Source organism: Mirounga leonina, unplaced genomic scaffold, assembly GCF_011800145.1.
Source record: "Mirounga leonina isolate KUSES-001 unplaced genomic scaffold, KU_Mleo_1.0 Mir_92, whole genome shotgun sequence".
Taxonomy (NCBI): domain Eukaryota; kingdom Metazoa; phylum Chordata; class Mammalia; order Carnivora; family Phocidae; genus Mirounga; species Mirounga leonina.
In genome coordinates this window covers 10,656,383-10,680,212 of record NW_023270852.1, presented here as the reverse complement: position 1 = coordinate 10,680,212, position 23,830 = coordinate 10,656,383, and the positions used below count along the sequence as shown (strand labels likewise).

Below are 23,830 nucleotides of genomic sequence, written 5' to 3'. Positions count from 1 at the left end.
GGGGGATGTAGGCCATGCTAGAATGGGAATTCTGGGGGATGTAGGCCCAAGTTGACACACCACAGCACTATCATAGCCTCCACAGAATGCACCACCTGGGACTTTCCCCAGAACTTGCCGACTTGTTTGGGGCAGTGAACAAAGACATTATTTATTTCTTCCTCATTTTATTTTTATTTTTTCCTTTTACCTACAGGAGTGTGATGAATCGAAGTCTTCTGGAGGCACTTTTAGCTGTAGACAAATAAGATGTTTCAGGGAATGTTTCTGTAAAAGGAAAGTTGCTGCAAGCCTGCTCTGCTCTAGGTTTTTAAGTTGACTTATTAAAGATGTTTCTGGTAGCTATACTGTCTGATGGAACCCATCAGGAGTGCAGACCACATAGCAATTTGGGGAGAAATACCCAACTGAAATTTAAAACAAAAATTTTAATATTCTTTTTTCTTAGAGCAGTGATTCTTAAAATTGAATCTCCTAGCCCACTGCATCAGCATTAATTGGGAAGCCATCTGCTCCAAATTAATTGAATCAGAAATTCTGGGGGTGTGGACTAGCAACCTGCGTTTTAATGAGAGCTACAGGTAATTCTGAAGCACACTGAAGTTCAAATACTGCTGGCTTAGAAAGTCTCGGGAGCTGGGATCAATAGTATGCAGCTGACCAGAATTTAGATCTGGTCCAGTTGTGGGGATTGCCCAATAGGATAGATCTATTTCAATATGGTATGGTTAGAAGAGAAAATGACCAGAGGAGTATTTTAAAAGGTCATGAGAAGACCGAGTCCTGCAGTAAGTTGTGAACAGAGACCATAATTTTGCAGGCAATTTTTGGAAGTCTCCCTGCATAATTTGGGGTCCTAGATCATAGCTGGGGCTGGTTTTCTGGGAAGAGGAGTTTAAGACACTTGTTCATGATATGAAAGAGGTTTGTGATGCATGATGGAGTAAAGTATATGAGTGGTGAGGCTATACCAAATAAATTCTCTGTGTATGGAAGTCTTAGCCATGAGTGAATTAGACCAAAAAAAAAAAAAAAAAAAAAAAACTGAGTTATGGATTTAATGGAGTTTTTTGTTTTTTTTTTTTTTTAAGATTTTATTTATTTATTTGACAGAGAGAGACACAGCGAAAGAGGGAATACAAGCAGGGGGAATGGGAGAGGGAGAAGCAGGCTTCCCGTGGAGCAGGGAGCCCAATGCGGGGCTCGATCCCAGGACCCTGGGATCATGACCCGAGCCGAAGGCAGACGCTCAACGACTGAGCCACCCAGGTGCCCCGAGTTATGGATTTAATGGAAAGAAACTCTCTGACAACACAGTTTACTGAGGTAAACACAATGAATATAGATTCTCAGCAAAGGACAACAGGAGATATAGGTTTGGTAATGTTTAATGTATAAGTCTTAATATAATTACCTCATATGGTAAAAAACTCCCTTTGGCAATTCACATCTTCTACCAATGAGTGTAATTTCTTATTGAGTTCCATTACCAACTTGCTACATCTTGCATGGATAATATAAAAAAATGACAAGACATCTCACAAGGCCAGTCATTCTGCAGCTGTGTAACAATGGCCAGTCTGGGAACATATGCAGTAATAGTGGAGTCCCAGGAAGGAGTAAACATAGCAGAACAGGCCAGAGATAATCACTGAGGGCAAGAGGAAGGAAAGCATGTGCTGGGATCCTTGGCGAATGGGGCTGCATTGGAAACAGAGAGGGATTCAGATCAGATATCCACAGTCCCTATAGCCTCAGTGCTTCTAAAATATTAGATGCCCTTAGATAAATAGTGCCAGCACTAAGATGTGGAGGATTAAAACTAAAACAAAACAAAAATAGAGAAAGTGCTCCAAGAGCCTGCAAATACTTTTTTCCTGTCCCTCTGCCCTCACTTTTACATTCTCATCCGGCCAACCAAAAGACAAAAGCTTAGCTGCTCAATTTCCTAGGGAACACAGAAACTCCCCAGATGGCTGCAAGCATAAAGCCAGTGCAACCCACTGAAATCTCTGGGGGCCCTTTAAGACAGGTTTCATCAACAACCTCTCACCTCAACATTCAGATAGTTGAGGGTGAGAGACTAGTGATGCTCTTTCAGTCTTCTGAGGATGCTTTCAAACTGCTGTGCCATCTCATTTCTGCTGTTCTGGAGTCATGTGAGTTTGGGCTAGGGAAAGAGTCTGGAAAAGATATTTCTTAGCCCTCAAGAGAAGTCTATCTGTGAAACTGGTGATAGGTAGTTTACTTCAAAGCAGGGAGGATATTTAGAGGCCAGGAAAGGGGATTTTGCTGAATAACACCCCTGTGTGGTCTGAATTAGAGTTTTAGTTAAGGGGCTTCCTACAATAGAAGTTTTAGTTTGACATTAGGCCAAATAGAAAGAGGAACGGAGGGGCGCCTGGGTGGCTCAGTCGGTTAAGCGTCTGCCTTCGGCTCAGGTCATGATCCCAGGGTCCTGGGATCGAGCCCTGTTTCGGGCTCCTTGCTCAGCAGGAAGCTTCTCCCTCTCCCACTCCCCCTGCTTGTGTTCCCTCTCTCACTGTCTCTCTCTCTGTCAAATAAATAAATAAAATCTTTTAAAAAAAAAAAAGAAAGAAAGAGGAACGGAGTGGGCAGCTGCCAGCAAAGGAAGAAGCAAGTGATATGTTAGCCAGACCAGGGAAATGGGAGGCATTGTGAAAAAAGTTCAAGACATTTACTATGATATTCCTGAAATTACTAACAAGAAATAATTACCCACTAAGCACTTGAGAGAAATGTGTGTACCTAGTGAAATAGACAATGTATCAACACCAAGAAATTGGGCAGGGACGTCAGCAGGACCTTAATGATTACCTTAAACATGTTCATGGTCTAGGGTTCTAAAATGATTGCTTTGAGCTTTTTCATGGCCCAGTGTTCTCACACTGGACAGAAGTAGACCTCGTTTACCTGTGCTCTTCTGCAGACACAGTGATAGCCTTTGGTCCGTGGTACAGCTTCAGGATCCCCAGTCTTCTTCTGGAATTGTGATGTTGGAACTTTTGTCTTACTGAGGGCATTGGCTTTAATGTCACAATAAGAATTGGATTAGAGATTGAGTCAGAGGGACAAGTTCACACTGAAGTGTAAGAATGGTCATACATGTTTATCAACATCATAAACTATTTTATACAAGAGATGCTGTGAGACTACAGACTCATTCCTGTGAATTGGATGGGGTGGTGATGAACGTGGGTGAGTTGCTAAGAGTGCAGAGCCCTATGAAGGGGTTGGTGTGTGTGTAAAGTTGGGATCCCTTAGAAAGAAACCACAAGAACTGCAAGTAATGTTCACTTACATATAGCCACTTAGGAGCCAATCTAATCAAGTGATACGTGATAATCTATGCTCAGTCCAGCTTCTATAAGAAAAAAACCATAAAACATAAGGTCTGAGACCTAACACACAGAAAGCAACCCCACTGAAGAATCAAGTTAAACCCCCTGGCTAGGAAAGTCTGGCAAAAACTAAGTGGTTGGGTGGTGTAGTGAGCAGGGCTTTGCTGCTTGTGCATCTGACTCCAGCTCCATTATTTATGTTGAGCCACTCTGCTGAGCAGAGATCCACATTAGCTCATCAAGCAAATCTGTGTCATAAAAAAAGAGTTGGGTATATCCAGGTTAGACGAGAGCAGCCAGGGAAGCTATTTTCCAATCTCCTAGTGATTGCCATGTGATCTCAGAGGGCACATAGAAAAAATTATGAAGAACATTCATTTTTTCAGCAAGCTTGCTCTACAACTGAACAGTTCTCATTACATAAATGTTCATGCTAAAACTAGAATCAATGGCTTAGGAAACTGTGTGAGGATTCTGTATTGGATATGAGATCACTTTTGTCTTAAAGGCAATGATAATAGTAGATGACATTTACTGATACCTTCTACGGGCCACAAATGGTACTAGGTACTTTTAAAGTTTTTCAACAAATATATTTTAAAAGGTAATTTTTTTTTAAAGATTTTATTTATTTATTTGACAGAGAGACACCAGTGAGAAAGGGAATACAAGCAGGGGGAATGGGAGAGGGAGAAGCAGGCTTCTCGCGGAGCAGGGAGCTCGATGCGGGGCTCGATTCCAGGACCCTGGGATCATGACCTGAGCCGAAGGCAGACACTTAACGACTGAGCCATCCAGGCGCCCCAAAAGGTAATTTTAAAAGAGTAATTTAATGAATGTGTGTGTAAATCATTCACATAATTCACATAATATCCAACTTGGTTCCCTTGGGGTCTTTGCAAAACTTCCTAGGGAAAGGAGTCAAACCTCTGGGGTAATGAAATCATTAGTTTCTATTAAAATATCTCATTTCTGGGGGCACCTGGGTGGCTCAGTTGGTTAAGCAACTGCCTTCGGCTCAGGTCATGATCCTGGAGTCCCAGGATAGAGTCCCACATTGGGCTCCCTGCTCAGCGGGGAGTCTGCTTCTCCCTCTGATCCTCCCCCTCTCGTGCACTCTGTCTCCCATTCTCTCTCTCAGATAAATAAATAAAATCTTTAAAAAAAATAAAATAAAATATCTCATTTCTGATCTATATCCAGGTATCTATCTACATGCACACACACACACATATTCATATATATATATATATATGTATATATATATGCACATATGCATTCACACATATATACAGATACATGTTTAGATATCTGTCAATTACCATTTGGGCTCCCTGGAGGTTAGCTTGATTCCAATACCAGCAGTATATCTCTGATGTTTCGAAATGTTCCCTTGGGATATTTGGGGTATATAACATTCATTTTCCTTCAGGCTCAGGTCAACAGTCTTCATATCAAGAAGTTAAAAATTTGCCCAGAGACTGTGATGTTTAGACAACCAAGTTCCTGGGAAATAGGATGAGATATATTTTATCTCCTTGTTTTTCCTTCCCAAAACTAAGGGAAGGAAACAATATAGGGATCAGTGACAAGATAATTTCCATTTCAGACATAGAGGTAAAGAGGAAAAATGATTTAAGGTTGGTACTAACTGCTTTTTTTACACTCCAGAGATGTGTTTTATTCTATTGACCTAGGTTCAAGTCAGAAGGCGATGCAAGACAATGATGCAGAGGCTAATGGAAATATTTATCCCCCACCTTTGGCATTAAAAATTCATTTAGGTGTTCATAATGCCCATGCGTCTATATAAACAACTGTTTTAACCGTATAGGAATATGTACTTTGGGAGTGTTGGAAACCAAGAATGGACCAATACCATGTCAGGGAATAATGGGAAATATATAAAGAACAATTCTAGTTCATGAAAGTCCATGTTCAAATTTCTCTTGCTACCTACCTGCCTTCCCTTTTTTCCTTATGAGTGTCTGATTTTACTTGAGTTAGACTCTGGAAATTCTTACTTACTTATACCAAAATATATTTTTAGGCCAATCTATATCATGTAGTTTTACTTACCAGGAGGAATCTATTGTCACGTCATAAGAATTCAGAATGGTTTCATGGGAGGAGGTAGTATGAACCCTGACAGTTGGTTTTTCATCTTTGTTATGCAAGTGAATGATTTAAGTTTTGATTGCCAAGGTATCCATTTCAGAGAGGCACCCACTTCCAAGATGCTATCTCAGATAAACACATTACCAGCCACACCCCTGACTAGATAACCCCCACACCTTCTTTGTTTTACAGATCTTGGGTGATTCTGATAATTGACCATTTGGGCCACTTGGGTTTTTTTCTCTTGCTGTGCTTTAAATTCCCATTCTTATTTTTTTTTGTTTTGTACTTTTTTTTAAAGGAAGTGAAAATTTTTATTTTTTATTTTTTTTAATTTTATTTTATTATGTTATGTTAGTCACCATACATCATTAGTTTTTGATGTAGTGATCCACGATTCATTGTTTTCGTATAACACCCAGTGCTCCATGCAGTATGTGCCCTCCTTAATACCCATTCTTAGGTTTTAAATTCACTGATAAAGAGTGAAGCTCTTTATCCTAGGCCCCACCCTCAAGCCCAATAAAAGCAGAACCCCAGGCCCCCACACACTCCCCTGCCTTCACTTCTCTGTGTGGTCCCAGATTTGCCATGTGATTTCCAGGACTTATAAGTAATAAATCTTTTCTCTTTCAAAATTTCCCAGTGGTTTCTGCTGAGGGCTGCTTGCAGTTACCACAAGAATCAAAAGGGCCATTCCAGCCACAACATTGGTTATCCGTAGGCTGAGACCAGCACACAAGGGGGATGGGGTGGGGGCAGGGAACAGATCACTGCCTATAGATTCTGGAAATGAGGATTGACAATGAGTGGTATATCAAGTTGTACTTTATGAAAGGTGAGAGAGGTGTAGCAATATCCAGAAACACCTATCCACCTGGAACAGATTATCAGTAAATTTCTCTGGAAAGAGATATTGAATTAGACTGTGGGAAACAATTTTAAATTTGTTTTAAAACAGATTAAATTTGTGATTAATACTGTGTCACTTTGGTTTAAGCTTCTATCACCAGCAGGGCATTTGGGAAATGAATTGAATCTGTACAGAATGTAAAATTTATTGTAAGAATAAAGCCATTCCTAAATGATTAAAGCTATCTTTATGAAAAAAAGAGCATACAGAAGATTATTTTATAGTAGGTACTAAAGGGGAAATATTAAGACCTAGAATTAAGCATTGTCCAGAATTGTCAAGATTGGCTTACATTAAAGACAAGGCTGCAAACGTGGGTAAATATTTAGAGCACAGGGAGCTACAGACTGAGGCAGAGAGGTGATCATAATAGGGAAGAATTTATAAGTTTACAGACTAAATGTATTTTTTAAAAAGAGAATAATAGTGCAACAGTGCTAGAAGTTCTTTTAAAACATGACCTCTAAGGTTTATAATCCTAATATTGTAATATATTTATCTGTGCTATATATATTTAAATTTATATTTTTGTAAATGATATATGACAGTTCTTTGAAGTATATAATGTTGTAAACTCATTTGTAAACAATTTTTTAAGTGTATGTAAAACCCTGATGAACTCAGGGTTGCAGTTTTGGTCCTAGGGGACCTTGATGTCCTTGTCTCCACATAATCAAGACTACCATATTTTGACTATTTGTTTAAACTGGAGATCAATAACAAAGCAGAAATGTTAGTTTAAAATCAAATCATTGGCATTAATTTGAAAACTGGAGCTTTCATCAGATTTAAGTGTTAATTTGGAAAGTCTTCATGTTAATACCTACTGTATACTAACAAGTTACATAAGAGGATTTCTGTGTTTTTTTCATAATTTAGGTTACGGATATTTTAACACAGATGGTGTAGAACTATCATTGCCAAAACAATCAACTTCAATTTAATCAACTTTAAAGTCATCCTATAACTTTTACCTAGAATTTTTAAAAAAAAAAAAAATTCTGACCCAATTCTTTTTTGCTTTAATTTCTACTTCATCTGAAATTAATATGTCTGCTCCAAATTTTATGTGTATTTTCTCTGAGAAGTATACATTATTTTACTTTGTTCTTTGATTTTCTTTATCATATGGCCCTCTATACTGCCTATATACATTTTTATAAAATTAACAGATTTATCTCCACTTATATAGGGCAATTTAAATTATTTATCCTAGGCCCAATCAATGCATTTTATCTGCCTTTTGTCACATTAACATTTTATTGATTTATTTAAGAATCCTTTGCTTTCTCTGTTTTGTGATGAGAATGTTTTGTTTAGTTAATATTTTATAGTGATTTATGCATTTACATTCTGTTTTTATTTAGAGGTTCTTTTTGTGTTTTCTAAATAATAGTAAACTATACTTTAATATTTTTAAAATATTCTGACAGCTGTACTTTTCAGTATGATATCTGAGAAACAAGATAACCCTCAGGCTATTTCCTTAGAAGAATCCTGCTATTCAGAGATTGATAAAGTGTGTTATGATTGGCTCCTATTTCTAGCCCTATGTCCAACTTCCTAAAGCCCACATGCAAAAGACATTACTATATTTTTTTTCTCAAGACATGATTTATTTAAAGTTCCATGATTTTTTCATGTTTATTTTTCTGGAATATGTGTATAGTTATTAATATTTAAATAATGTCATTTAATAAAAATAGCTTCAGAAAAACAATAACCAAACTTTGTCTTTTATAAATGGACACCATTTGTCTATTAAAGAACTAGGCAAATATTAAGAACTAAAAAGTATTTGTTGTCTACACTGATAAATGAATGAATAAAAAATAATACACATATAAGATAATCTATTTGGTTTAAACAATATTTATACTCATAGTCCCTGGAAGTCAGAAAAATTGGATGTTTTGCCATTGAAATGTACCTTGAGGAAAAAAGGCAAAAGAAATAAAGATAGTGACTAAGACCAAGACATTCTCTTCTTTTATCTCTATCTAGGAGGACCCACAAATGCTATAAAATGATTAATGATCATCCTAGCTTGATGATGCTAATGCTAAACCAAACAGACCTGACCCCAGTCTCATTCATTCTTAATGGGATCCCAGGACTGGAGGACATGCACATGTGGATTTCTTTCCCATTCTGCTCCATGTATGCTGTGGCTGTGGTAGGGAATTGTGGACTCCTCTACCTCATCCACTATGAGGACTCCCTGCACAGGCCCATGTACTATTTTCTAGCTATGCTTTCCCTAACTGATCTTTTCATATGCTCTAATACAATTCCTAAAGCTCTCTGCATCTTCTGGTTCCATTTCAAGGAAATCAGCTTTGATGGATGTCTGGTCCAGATGTCCTTCATCCATACCTTCACAGGGATGGAGTTTGGGGTGCTCATGCTTATGGCCTTGGACCGCTACATAGCCATCTGCTACCTGCTGTGCTACTCTACTATCCTCACCAATTCTGTTATTGCAAAGGCTGGGCTCTCCACCTTTCTCAGAGGGGTGTTCCTCATAATTCCCTTCACTATCCTCACCAAGCGCCTGCCCTACTGCAGAGGGAATATAATTCCCCACACCTACTGTGACCACATGTCTGTAGCCAAATTATCCTGCGGGAATATCAAGGTCAATGTCATCTATGGTCTGACGGTTGCCCTCCTGATTGGGGGCTTTGACAACCTGTGCATCACAATCTCCTACACCATGATCCTCCGGGCAGTGGTCAGCCTCTCTTCAGCAGATGCTCTGCACAAGGCCTTCAGCACCTGCACTGCCCACATATGTGCCATTGTTTTCTCTTATAGTGCAGCCTTCTTCTCCTTCTTTTCCCACCGCTTTGGGGCCCACACAATCCCTCCATCTTGTCACATCATTGTGGCCAATATTTATCTGCTCTTGTCTCCCACTATGAACCCCATTGTCTATGGGGTGAAAACCAAGCACATACGAGACTGTGTCATAAGGATCCCTTCAGGTTCTAAGGACATCAAATTCCAGAGCAAATGAAAGGGATATTTGCCCGGGTTGGGATGTGAAGGGAAAGAATGCTTCTGTCTGTCTGTTTAGGCAGGAGAATTTCCAAGAATAAGTATATAATTTTTCCAGGTAAGCATGATGAATAGTTCATTCCCATTAAATTTTCTGCAGAATACCAAATAATTTTTCATGCCACATCACCCTCCATATGAGTTTTTACCTCCAGGTTTTCTGTGTAACTTTACCTCCAGGACTCAGTAATATTAGGTTCCAAGAAAGAAAAATACTAATGAGAAGCTGGGACAATTAACTAGAAAATTGAATCAAGTGAAACTAATGATCTGGGATTAGATGACCCAAATCGTTCTGGGTTTTTTTTTGTTTTTGTTTTTGTTTTTAATTGTAAATGGAATTTCTAGATGGATAACTATAATTTAACCCTGGAAAAAAGATATTACATATTCTCATTATCACCAAAATCCTGTTTTCTTAGCAATTTTTAAAGATGAAACTAGAATGTCTTCTGTGTGTGAGGTGTAAGACTCTGGGGTCTTATGAGAACCTTGATGACTTTGTACCTGACCAGGTCAGTCCTAGCATGAGACATTCAGGCAACTGCTTCCTTCCCAACTGGTGGGTTGTCTTTTGTCTTCAAGGTGGCTTTCAAAGAATGCACAGTTTTGAAGGAGCTGTAAATAACAGTTATGAAACTTATGAAATATATTAATGACAGTTATTAATGACCACTACAAAATAACAATAAATGTCTTTCTACAAGTACAGGGCTATGGGGAGCAATAGTTACTTTTCTTTTTTTGAGCTGAGAATTGAACTAAGAATTGCTTGAATATTTTCTGTACAATATTCAATATTCTTTCTAAATTAACATGAAGTAAGAAACTACAAATAATGATAGTTTTACAGCATTGTCACGGATAGCATAAAGAAGATTGCAAAGTTGATTTTTCCTTCCCAACTTCTAAGAACTACTTTTCTCTGATGTTGGTAATTTATGCTCATTAATTTCTGTTTCGTTAAAATGTAACCTCTAGTGTTTTTCACTTTATAAAGGCATAAAACGTACTGCATGGAGCACTGGGTGTTACATGAAAACAATGAATCGTGGATCACTCCATCAAAAGCTAATGATGTATTGTATGGTGACTAACATGACATAATAAAATTAAAAAATAAAAAAAATTAAAAAGATCACTTAACATAAAAAAAATAAATGTTCATCACAAAATCACCCTCTTTTCATATTTCTCTGTATCCTAATAGCAAAATATCTTTAAAGGTTACCAGTATTCATCATCCCTACTTATACATCTTGAAATAATTCTTACCCATTTCTTGTTTTCTTCAGAATATCTTTCATTGTTTCACTAAAATTGCTTTTGTCAATTTCACAAATGACTTTCATATTACTAAAGCCAATGGTCCTTCTCTACGCCCATCTTGCCCTACCTCTCAACAATACTGAACGTAACTGATTAGTCCCTTTGTCTAGAAACCCTCTCTTTTCTTGAATTCTGGAACACATCACACATTCTAAGTCATTCTTCATTTTCACTGAATGGTCCTTATAGTGCCATTTGCTTTCCCGTTTCCTCTGGATTTCTTTATACTAGCATATCCCTGGGTTCAACTCTCTTTTCTTTTTGCACTCATTCCCTAGGCACTCCAGTACACATAGCCATAAATGCCATTGTATGGTAATAACTGCCAGACTGATTAACTCAGTAATGAATTCATGGAAGCTCAGGTGCAAGTTCAAGGTAAAGAAAATTTCGTGATACCTTTTTCTTAATGGCATTCTGTCATTTCTAGGTCCTTTTCTTGTTTTGCCTTTTGTTTTTCCTGAGACCAGATGAAATCCAGGTCTCCTACTCCTCTGCCATCTTGCTCCGCACCCCCTTGCCTTTTGTTTTTACTTTCATCTTATTTCAGTTCTAATCTTCAGTCCACTGACATTCTTCATGTGTTGGACATATATTCTTAAACATGTGACTATGAAGTCATTTACGAATGTTTATTTTAGAAACATCCATTTTATTGTACTAAAATAGTACATTCCTTACTTTTAACTCAATTATTTTTAAAAATGTATTTTTTAAATTATTTATAAATATTTATAAATAGTTTAAATAAATAATTTAAATTATTATTTTACGTATACTTCACTTCTTGCTTCTGATTATTTTATAGACTTTCCTAGCATGCAGTCAACACTATTTTCTTAATCATTCCCTGATTATAAATATCTAAGTTTTTTCACTCTCTGTCACCACAGATATTACTATGCTAAACATCTTTGCTCACATGCACATAATACACACATGCAGGCCCTTATGGAACTGGGGATATTTTATCCAGACTATATACCGTGGAGTGAGTTTGCAGAGTCATAATCTCTGCACACTACCTTTACTGAAGCAGCCTTAGACTGCTGGTCAACTTTTCAATACAAACAAACAATGGAAACCAAAAGACAATGAAATGATATTTTTGAAGTGCCTAAAAAACACTTGCAACTTAGAATCCTGATCTCATGAAGGAAGGGAAAACTGAAGGGGGGTGGAATCAGACGGGGAGATGAACCATGAGAGACTGGACTCCGGGGAACAATCTGAGGGTTTTAGAGGGGAGGGGGGAAGGGGGATGGGTTAGCCCAGTGATGGGTATTAAGGAGGGCACATGTTGCAATGAGCACTGTGTGTGGGGGGTTTTTTTTAAGTTTTTTTTTTAAAGATTTTATTTATTTATTTGACACAGAGAGAGAGACAGCAAGAGGGGGGACACAAGCAGGGGAGTGGGAGAGGGAGAAGCAGGCTTCCCGCTGAGCAGGGAGCCTGATGCAGGGCTCAATTCCAGGACCCTGGGATCATGACCTGAGCTGAAGGCAGACACTTAACGACTGAGCCACCCAGGCACGCTGGTCATCGGTGTTATATGCAGATAATGAATCATGGAACACTACATCAAAAACTAATGATGACTAACACAACATAATAAAAAAATGATAAAATAAATACCTATTCACATAAACAAATGTTGAGAGGGAATACTGAAGTAAATATGTTATTCAGAATATAGAATAATGATTACCTGATGGAAGCTCAGAACGAAATATAGGAATGCATAACAAAACTAACATTGAAGAAAAATACAATGACAATAATAACATCTATTTTATTGGTCCAAAAATGACAAGAGGAAAAAAGAATAGATGGGACATGGTAAAAAAGACAATAGGAACATGTAAACTTGACAAAAAATTATGTCAGTAATTACATTAATATGTTGACTAAGCAATTCAGTAAAAGAAAATGAAATGAAAAATATAAAATATCCTAAGAAACTGTTATTTAGAAGACAGTGTATATATATAATATAAGAATATTATATAAGAAAAAGCTTGTGTGGCTATAGCCAGCAAAGTAGATTTTAACACAATAAATATTAGGAGGGATAAAATGCAAAGTTTTGTAATGATTACAGTAGCAATCCAATAGCAAAATATACCTAACTTTGTATATGGTTAATATCATTATAGAAACATACACACATAAACATACTCACAAAAGAGGTGGAAAGAACTAGAAGGGGAAATTGATAAATCCACAGTGAAATCATAGTTGGATATTTTAACAGTCTCTCAGCAACTGAAGAGCAGAGATTTAGAAAAATCTAAATAGTATAGAATATCTGAACATAAGCAACCGACTTGTCTGCACAGTAAACAACATCCACCAGCTTTAAGTATAGTTTTATTTCTCAAACTAATATGAAACATTTACCAAAATGAACAATAAGAGGATGTCAAGAACAAATTTATCTCATACATCTGAAAATGTAGATGAGATAGACACATATTAAAAACACTACAAGCAATCTAAGAAGAAAGATGTTATAGTAGTCATACAATACCATATGATCCAATAATTCTGCTATTGGATATTCATGCAAAGAAAGTGAAAACACGAATTCTAAAATATATATGCACCAGTATGTTTATTATGCACCACTATGTTTATTGCAGCATTATTTACAATAGCTAAGATAGGAAAGCAACCTAAGTATGCATCAATAGACAGTGAATAAAGAAGTAAAGAAGATATATATATATCTCACATCTTCTTTACTTCTTTATTCATATATATATATATATATATACACACATATATATATAATGGAATATTACTCACCCATAAAGAAGAATGAGATTTGCCATCTGTGATAACATGGATGGACCTAGAAGGTATTATGAAATCAATCAATCAATCATCAATCAGACAAAGAAAAACAAATCAGAAAAAGAAAAACATATACCACATAATTTCATTTATATGTAGAATCGAAAAAAACAAATGAATAAACAAATAAAAAGCAGAATCAGACCTATAAATACAAAGAACAAAGTGATAGTTGCCAGAGGGGAGGGGAGCGAGGGGCTGGGTGAAAAAGGTGAAGGGGAGTAGGAGATACAGGCCTCCAGTTATGGAATGAGTAATATGTGGGGATAGGAGGTATGGCATAAGGAATAGAGTCAATGATACTATAATAGCACTGTATGGTGACACACAGCAGCTACACTTGTGAGCATAGCATAATGTATAGACTTGTTGAATCACCATGTTGTATACCTGAAACTAGTGTAACATTTTCTGTCAACGCTACTCAAAAAAAAGAGGGAGAAAAGAATTTTTAAGAGAAATTTAAAAAAAAATAAAAGAATTATTCTTCAGTCACATAAATGACCAATTTTACCTCCACCATAGCTTCTAAATCTATTCACTTTTCTTCATTTTTACTGCCCTGATCCTAGTTCAACACCCAGTCATCGCTCCTTTGGATTACTGCTATTCACCTGATTTACTCATATTTATTTTTGCCACGTGGAATCTGCTCTTTTCATTGCTGCTATGTCCTAATTCTCCTTAAAAACTTCAGTGGTCCCTTATTATTTTAGCATAAATTTGCTTATAAGTCTCTGGCCTCTGTTGCTAGCTCAACAGCTCCATATCACATTGTATTTCATTTTCCACCACTCCTTAGGGCTCCAGCCACATTTGTCCTCTTCTATTACCTTGAATTTAACATGATCCTCTTGTTTCAGAATCTTTTTTTTTTTTTTAAGATTTATTTATTTATTTGAGAGAGCGAGAATGAGAGAGAGTACATGAGAGGGGGGAGAGTCAGAGGGAGAAGGAGGCTCCTTGCTGAGCAGGGAGCCCGATGCGGGACTCGATCCCGGGACTCCAGGATCATGACCTGAGCCGAAGGCAGTCGCTTAATCAACTGAGCCACCCAGGCGCCCTTGTTTCAGAATCTTAAAGTTCTTGGAATCCTTTTCCTTTCTGTCATCCCCATTATCAAACACCATTGTTAAGACCTACTCCAAGTGTGTCCTCAACACAAATTGGTTTTTCTTCTGGAAAACCTTCTCTGACACCAAGACTAAATTAATTCTCCCCATTATATGCTATCATATCTCTTGATGTTTTTGCTTTAAAGAACTTCTCCCAGTCTACAGGTATATATATATGTAAGATTCTTTATTTAGTGTTTTATCTCCCTGTCCCAACTAGGTCACAGTTTCCATGTGAACAGGGACCATGACAGTTTATTGATCATTCTATGCCTACCATATTTTGTAAACACAGTAGGAACACTATATATATATGTACATATATATATATACACATAGGGTGAATAAATACTTTCTCCTCTAAAAGTATTTTTTTAAGCATGATATCATAACCACAGAATTTAGAATCTTCTGAAATGTAGTCAAGAACAATTTAAACACTAATAAAGTTTCCCACTTTTTATAGAGCCATTTTGGTTTCATAAGTGAATATATTTTTCTGTTTATGTAAGATCTCAGGTATTATTGATAGGAAACATATCTCTGAATTAATCTCCTCTCCAACCATTTGGGATTTAATATCCTAGGACTTCTCCTTTCTCTATGGGCTATTCTCTCTTCATGTCTCCAAGGGTAGTCTATTATCTTTAGATCACGGAGCTGTTTACTACTCCCCATAAATTCAAGAAGCTCATAATTTCTGTGCCATGTGTCAGCTGAGAACATATCCTCACTTCGTGTGTACAGCTCCTTTCTCAAAGTGTTGTGTCTTTTTTCCAGGTAGGAAAACCCTGCCATTGCTGGGACCTCAGACTGCAAGTCTCTGCTCATAACCACAGTTAAGCACTGAAACCTTGGCTAAATCCCAGGGTATCCAATGGCTCATCCTTAACCTTTTCTTATGTAGTTTTGGCAACATCTTGCACAAGAGATGGACACTTTGCTCTGCCCTAGCAGGAAATAGAGACTTGGAGAAGCTTTTTAAGGGGGTTAGAGCTAGAATTAGAGAATGGAGCATTGTCTATTTTTCTAGAAGTGACTTCATCTATAAAATAGCTACCAGATTATCTTCAGGGAGAATATATTAACTGTTTTCCATAGTAGGATCATATGCCATGTCCTGCTAATCTCTAACTGCTAAAAAATATTTAAAACACTATTTCCTTTCTGTGAACTCAAATCTGTTCCTTCTCTTAACTGGTTTGCACTAATATCAGTCAGGGGAAACATCAAAGATCCAAGGCTGTGTCTTTGGTAGGAGGATGTAGAATAATACATGAGTATTTAGCAAAGGTACCAGGCCTCATACACTCAAGTGGGTCACACACTTCCAAGCTCTCAAGATGGAGCCAGGAAGCTGAAATCCTCAGAATTCTGACCTAAAAGTTCAAAATCAAACTAGCTTCATCTCCAAGCCTGTTTGTGTTTGTTTTGTCACAATTTTCTGTGAATGCATTTAGATGACTTTAGTGTTCATCATTTTACATTACCATTAAAGAGGGATGATTTGCCCCATGATTAGGCAGTACATGTTTATCCAAACATAGAAGCAGCAAGAAATTTCTGGAAAAAAATTCATCCAATTGTGAACAGGAATCATCTTCTGTTGGGGATAACATGAGAGAATTTTAATTTCTTTCAGATATATTTTTCTATATTTAAAAATAATTATATCAAGAATAAGTCCAGGGTGTTATATGTAAGTGATGAATCACTAAATTCTACTCCTGAAGCCAAAATTACAGTATATATTAACTAACTAGAATTTAAATAAAACCTTTAAAAGAAGGAATAAATCCATAACTGCCTTATGTGCTTAAAGGAATTTAAACTTTATTTGAAAGAAAGTGTGAGGGCATGGATTATCTTAAGGAACAGAATACCAGTTTTAGGACAATCAGATTGCTGCCAAAAGGAAAGAAGCACAGAGAAAGGCAAATAAATGTGACATGTAAGGCTGCAGAAGCAGTGCTCAAGGGAAGAGCTGCCTGAGTGAAGTAAAGGGGAGGAAGCAACAGGACAAGGGAGAAGTTGTTTGCCATCAGGAAAGGCTTGCTTGTTAGTTTCAAGCTTGGCTGGTTGTCTTCTGAACAGAATAAAAAGTACATGAAAAACAGGCTGATAAAAGATGAGTCTAGCTTTGAACATGAATCTGAACATACAGTGGCAGTATCCTCTATATTGTAGACAAGTAAAATAAAAATCATCTTATTACCTGTGCCTAAATCCTATATTTATATGGCTTTATAGATTCTCTAAGACTAAACCAAAAAAAAATTTCTATGATTTTCTCTATTATGTGACTCCTCAAATCAACAAATTCAGTCATAACACTTCTCCTTTCAAGCTATTCTTTTGAGACCTTCTCAAAAGTCCATAAAAAGTAGGATATAAAAAAAGTTATTCCCCTTCCAATATGCACCATATGCATGTTTGTATATCATTAAAGTCTATGATATAACATTTTTGGAGGCTATATAAAATATTGGTGGACATCTATAGCAACTGAGGATGGTGCAGCTAAAAAATTTAATCTTCCATAATTCTGCATTTAAAAAAATCTCCTTGTTAGTTAATATCTGAAGCAAGATTGAGACAAATATGAAGAAAAAAAAACACATCCACTTGATTCCACAATATTTCTGAAGAGATGAAGAAAGTTTAAAAAGCAGCAACAAAAATCATATGTATGTGATGGTCCCAAATTGAGCTGGCTAAGGACAATACAAATAGAGATTTGAGATGCATGCTGAATCCTTCCTGAATAGTCAACAGTGATAATTGCTCCTTGGAATTTTAACTTCCTCTGTCAAAGCCCCAAAACATCACTGTTAATTATCTTAAATTTCCCGTAAGGAATGGACTGCCCAATTCATTTTGTTACAGCACAAAACTATACTCTATGGAGACAGTTTAAAAATAATGTTTGATGATAATTCTGCACAGAGAAAGCAACTTTGAAAACCATTTTCTTTTTCTCTTAGGAAAAGATGTCTGCATCTCTGAAAGGCTCTAATAGCTCCAAATTCCAGGTCTCTTGAGTTCATCCTGATGGGATTCCCAGGCATTCACAGCTGGCAACACTGGCTCTCCTTACCATTGGCAATACTCTACCTCTCAGCAATTGGTGCTAACATCCTCGTCCTCATGACCATCTGCCAGGACCCTGCCCTTCAGCAGCCAATGTACTATTTCCTAGGCATTCTCTCTGTGGTGGACATGGCTTAGCCACCACCATCATGCTCCAGATCCTGGCCATCTTCTGGTTTGATGCCAAGGTCATTAGCCTCCCTGAGTGTTTTGCTCAGATTTATGCCATTCACTGCTTTGTTGGCATGGAGTCTGGTATCTTCCTCTGCATGGCTTTTGATAGATATGTAGCGATTTGTCACCCTCTTCGCTATCCATCAATTGTCACCAATGCCTTAATCTTAAAAGCTACCGTGTTCATGGTACTTAGAAATGGCTTGTTTGTCATTCCCGTGCCTGTGCTTGCAGCCCAGCGTAATTATTGCTCCAGGAATGAGATTGAGCATTGCCTGTGCTCTAACCTAGGGGTCACCAGCCTGGCTTGTGATGACTGGAGGCCAAACGGCATCTGCCAATTATTTCTGGCATGGATTGGAGTGGGGAGTGACCTAGGTCTTATAATATTGTCATATACTTTGATTCTGCGCTCTGTACTTAGACTGAACTCGGCTGAAGCTGCATCTAAAGCTCTGAGCACTGTAGCTCCCATCTGATCCTTATTCTCTTCTTCTACACAGTTGTTGTAGTGGTTTCAGTAACTCACCTGGCAGAACCCAAAGCTCCTTTGATTCCAGTTCTACTCAATGTGCTGCACAACATCATCCCCCCTTCCCTCAGCCCTATGGTTTATGCACTTAGGACTAAAGAACTTAGGGCAAGCTTCCAAAAGGTGTTTTGTTTGAGCTTAGAAAAGAACACAAGGCACCACTGATCTTCTCCATGATGTACATGATCTTCAACTTCTTTTAGAATCGATGGTAGAACTTCAAATATTATAGGGCAAGTGAATGCCTTTGAGTTATCTTTTACACATTGTAAAAGCATCTAAAAACAATAACAACAAGAAGTACAAATTCAGAGTAGCTCCAAAATATTCATAAGAGGTGAATATATGCGGGTAAAGGAAGTACTTTCTGCCAGACCAATGAAATGGAATAAAAACTAGAGTTTATGAATTATGTCTCTCCCCTAAAATAAAAATGAATATAATAATACACATACAATCAAAGAATAAATGAGTGGGACATGAGTTACATATCATGATTATTCATTGACAGCTGTAACTTAGGACCAAAGTCTATCTGCCTGAACAAGTTCATTTCAATAACATGCATGAAGAGGCAAGAAAGGAAAACACTTCAGATGAACAAAGCCAAATCAGTTCATGGTGGGTCTCTGGATAGAATAAGGCAAGATGACTAAACTTGGATAAACAGAACCAAAAGATACAGATAGATAGGTATGTAGATAAGAGGGTGAGAGAAGGCAAAGAGATAGAAAAGAGAGAATGAGAGAGAAAGACTGAGAGAGACAGAAATATGAAGGCACAGAAGGATTTATCTTTTGCTCCATTTTCCTCTCCAGATCTGCTCTCTGCCCTTCCAGCACTGTTCTGTATCCTGGAGGTCTGAAGCTCATACACTGTGTACCCTGGGCTACTCTGTTTCTAGTATCCTGTTAGGTTGTTCAATGGGAGCTACTGGCAGGAGACTGGAGTGCAAGAGGAGTTTGGGTTATTTATTCTTTTCCCACCCATGAAGCACTTGCCAGGCAACCCATCTGCAATAGCTACAGCATGTATGGTTTACTCAAGAACATTTTTAAAGGTGTTTTTTTTTTTAATTTTAGAAAGAGAAAGAAAGCACATGAGAAGTGGGGAGGGGCAAAGGGAGAGACAGAATCTTAAGCAGGTCCACAGCTTAGCACAGCTCAATCTCATGATGACCCTGGCTGGGATCATGAATCAAGCTGAAATCAAGAGTCAGAAGCTTAACAACCTGAGCCACCCAAGCACTCCCAAGAACATTCCTTCAGGACAAGGAAGTGATCAAGTCAATATATTGGTCTCTAGGTACCAAGCATCACTATTTTTTTTTCATGATTTTTGTTTCCTTAACCTCACCTACAACTCAGTTAATGGCAACTTCATGAAATTCTCCTCAGATTCATATTTGTGTGTGCCTTTCATTTCTTGCCAGGACTCTGGAGGTTCTTGAGCTTTACCTGCACCTCCACCACCTCTCCTGCAACTACTCCTCTGCTGTGCCTAAAGAGGATGTGGGCAGTGTGAGTGGGTCGGATGCAGATTCATAATGGACAGACATAAAGAAGTCTGTAGAGCAGGAGGCAGATGCAGGATATTTATCCCAGTGAAAAATCTTTCCCTGATTATATTCTTGTCTTTTCCATGATGCTAAAACCAATGAATAGCAGAAATAAGGCTTACCTTAATAGTGTCATGAATTTCATTATGATCTGGGCTGGTTTCCACTGAGCCCATGATTAGAGTACTTCATTAAGTAGTTGGCATATCCTATGAATTATCTCGGGAAAAATGAGGATTAATTTGAGGTAAAGGCCTACCACATGCTAACAACTCTATTACCCATTGTATACTGTCACTCATCTTCCAGTTAGATATACAAGGTAAATTATATCGGTTCTAAGCTTTAATAAAAATAATGCGAAGGATCTTCCTTATTAGTTTGGCTTCGCACACAAAGGGCAGAATATATTTTTGTATTATATTGTCCTGAAATGTATCATGATTAAAGAAAGTAATTTTATGAGTCCATAGGACATTTGGTATTTTTTTCTTGTCAGCCTTTAAATGAAAATAAATAAATTCAAGTTTCTGTGGTAGACCACAGATTTTCAAAATAAGCCATTCTGCTCTGTCATGGAAAAGAAAACCAAAACAGATGCCAAGATTCTGAGGACAGAAGTTGTCTGGGTGCATTGGTCACAACTCTTGGGCCAGATCAGGTCCCAGTGACATCCCACTGTGAGCAGCTCTGAAAGTGGTGTTTAGCCAGCTTACCTTCAGAGAAGTTATCCATTTCTAGTAGCATTTCAAGCCTGTATCATAGATGTTCTTTAAACGGATGACATGGCTCCCACTCAGATTTTTTTAAATTGTTATGTTAATCACCATACATTCATCATTAGTTTTTGATGTAGTGTTCCATGATTCATTGTTTGTGTATAACACCCAGTGCTCCATGCAGAATGTGCCCTCTTGAATACCCAACACCAGGCTAACCCACCCTCCCACCCCCCTCCCCTCTAGAACCCTCAGTTTGTTTTTCAGAGTCCATCGTCTCTCATAATTCATCTCCTCCTCCGATTTCCCCCCCTTCATTTTTCCCCTCTTGCTATCTTCTTCTTCTTCTTTTTTTTTTTTTTTTAACATATATTGTATTATTTGTTTCAGAGGTACAGGTCTGTGATTCAACAGTCTTGCACAATTCACAGTGCTCACCATAGCACATACCCTCCCCAATGTTATCACCCAGTCACCCCATTCGTCTCACCCCCCACCACTCCAGCAACTCTCAGTTTGTTTCCTGAGATTAAGAATTCCTCATGTCACTGAGGTCATATGATACATGTCTTTCTCTGATTGACTTATTTCGCTCAGCATAACACCATCCAGTTCCATCTGGGTCGTTGCAAATGGCAAGATTTCGTTCCTTTTGATGGCTGCATAATATTCCATTGTATATATATACCACCTCTTCTTTATCCATTCATCTGTCGATGGACATCTTGGCTATTTCCACAGTTTGGCTATTGTGGACATTGCTGCTATAAACATTGGGGTGCACGTACCCCTTCAGATTCCTACATTTGTGTCTTTGGGGTAAATACCCAGTAGTACAATTGCTGGATCATATGGTAGCTCTATTTTCAACTTTTTGAGGAACCTCCATACTGTTTTCCAGCATGGCTGCACCAGCTTGCATTCCCACCAACAGCGTAAGAGGGTTCCCCTTTCTCCACATCCAACATCTGTCCTTACCTGACTTGTTAATTTTAGCCATTCTGACTGGTGTGAGGTGATATCTCATTGAGGTTTCGATTTGGATTTCCCTGATGCCAAGTGACGTTGAGTACTTTTTCATGTGTCTGCTGGCCATTTGGATGTCTTCTTTGGAAAAATGTTCATGTCTTCTGCCCATTTCTTGATTGGATCATTTGTTCTTTGGGTGTTGAGTTTCATAAGTTCTTTATAGATTTTGGATACTAGCCCTTTATCTGATATGTCATTTGCAAATATCTTCTCCCATTCTGTCGGTTGTCTTTTGGTTTTGTTGACTGTTTCTTTTGCTGTGCAAAAGCTTTTTATCTTGGTGAAGTCCCAATAGTTCATTTTTGCCCTTGCTTCCCTTTCCCTTGGTGATGTTTCTAGGAAGAAGTTGCTGAGGCTAAGGTCGAAGAGGTTGCTGCCTGTGTTCTCCTTTAGGATGTTGATGGACTCCTGTCTCACACTGAGGTCTTTCAACCATTTTGAGTCTACTTTTGTGTGTGGTGTAAGGAAATGGTCCAGTTTCATTCTTCTGCATGTGGCTGTCCAATTTTCTTTCTTTTTTTTTTTTAAATCTTTTTTTTTTTTTTTTTAGATTTTTATTTACTTATTCATGAGAGACAGAGAGAGAGAGAGAGAGAGAAGCAGGCTCCCAAGGAGCAGGGAGCCTGATGCGGGACTCAATACCAGGACCCTGAGATCATGACCTGAGCCGAAGGCAGACGCTTCACCATCTGAGCTACCCAGGCACCCTGTGGCTGTCCAATTTTCCCAACACCATTTGGTAAAGAGACTGACTTTTTTCCATTGGACATTCTTTCCTGCTTTGTCAAAGACTAGTTGACCATAGAGTTGAGGGTCCATTTCTGGGCTCTCTATTCTGTTCCACTGATCTATGTGTCTATTTTTGTGCCAGTACCATACTGTCTTGATGATGACAGCTTTGTAATAGAGCTTGAACTCTGGAATTGTGATGCTGCCAGCTTTGCTTTTCTTTTTCAACATTCCTCTGGCTATTCGAGGTCTTTTCTGGTACCATACAAATTTGAGGATTATTTGTTCCATTTCTTTGAAAAAAGTGGATGGTATTTTGATGGGGATTGCATTGAATGTATAGATTGCTCTAGGTAGTATTGACATCTTCACAATATTTGTTCTTCCAATCCATGAGCATGGAATGTTTTTCCATTTCTTTGTGTCTTCCTCAATTTCTTTCATGAGTATTTTATAGTTTTCTGAGTACAGATCCTTTGCCTCTTTGGTTCGATTTATTCCTAGGTATCTTATGGTTTTGGGTGCAATTGTAAATGGGATCGACTCCTTAATTTCTCTTTCTTCTGTCTTGTTGTTGGTGTATAGGAATGCCACTGACATTCTGTATAGGAATGCCACTGACTTCTGGTGTATAGGAATGCCATTGATTTTATATCCTGCCACTTTACTGAATTCCTGGATGAGTTCTAGCAGTTTTGGGGTGGAGTCTTTGGGGTTTTCCACATAAAGTATCATATCATCTGCAAAAAGCAAGAGTTTGACTTCTTCTTTGCTGATTTGGATGCCTTTTCTTTCTTTTTGTTGTCTGATTGCTGTGGCTAGGACTTCTAATACTATGTTGAATAGCAGTGGTGATAGTGGACATCCCTGCCACATTCCTGACCTTAGGGGGAAAGCTCTCAGTTTTTCCCCATTGAGAATGCTATTTGCTGTGGGTTTTTCATAGATGGCTTTTATGATACTGAGGTATGTACCCTCTATGCCTATATTCTGAAGAGTTTTGATCAAGAAAGGATGCTGTACTTTGTCAAATGCTTTTCCTGCATCTATTGAGAGGATCATATGGTTCTTGTTCTTTCTTTTATTAATGTATTATATCACATTGATTGATTTGTGGATGTTGAACCAACCTTGCAGCCCAGGGATGAATTCCACTTGGTCGTGGTGAATAATCCTTAAAATGGACTGTTGGATCCTACTGGCTAGTATTTTGGTGAGAATTTTTGCATCCATGTTCATCAGGGAT

At 37.8% G+C, this 23,830-nt stretch overlaps 2 protein-coding genes across 2 annotated transcripts; both read left to right on the top strand.

The window, feature by feature from the left end:
* Window positions 1-8,259: 8,259 nt before the first annotated feature.
* On the top strand, window positions 8,260-9,692 carry LOC118003907 (olfactory receptor 52N4). The gene has a single exon (XM_034995016.1). The coding sequence runs from the start codon at window positions 8,420-8,422 to the stop codon at window positions 9,410-9,412; it is 993 nt and encodes a 330-aa protein (XP_034850907.1). The 5' UTR covers window positions 8,260-8,419; the 3' UTR covers window positions 9,413-9,692.
* Window positions 9,693-17,743: 8,051 nt separating this feature from the next.
* On the top strand, window positions 17,744-18,956 carry LOC118004186 (olfactory receptor 56B1-like). The gene is given in 4 exon segments (XM_034995404.1): window positions 17,744-17,791; window positions 17,793-17,970; window positions 17,973-18,476; window positions 18,479-18,956. Coding segments are annotated over 4 exon segments (966 nt in total). The 3' UTR covers window positions 18,715-18,956.
* The last annotated feature ends 4,874 nt before the right edge of the window (window positions 18,957-23,830 follow it).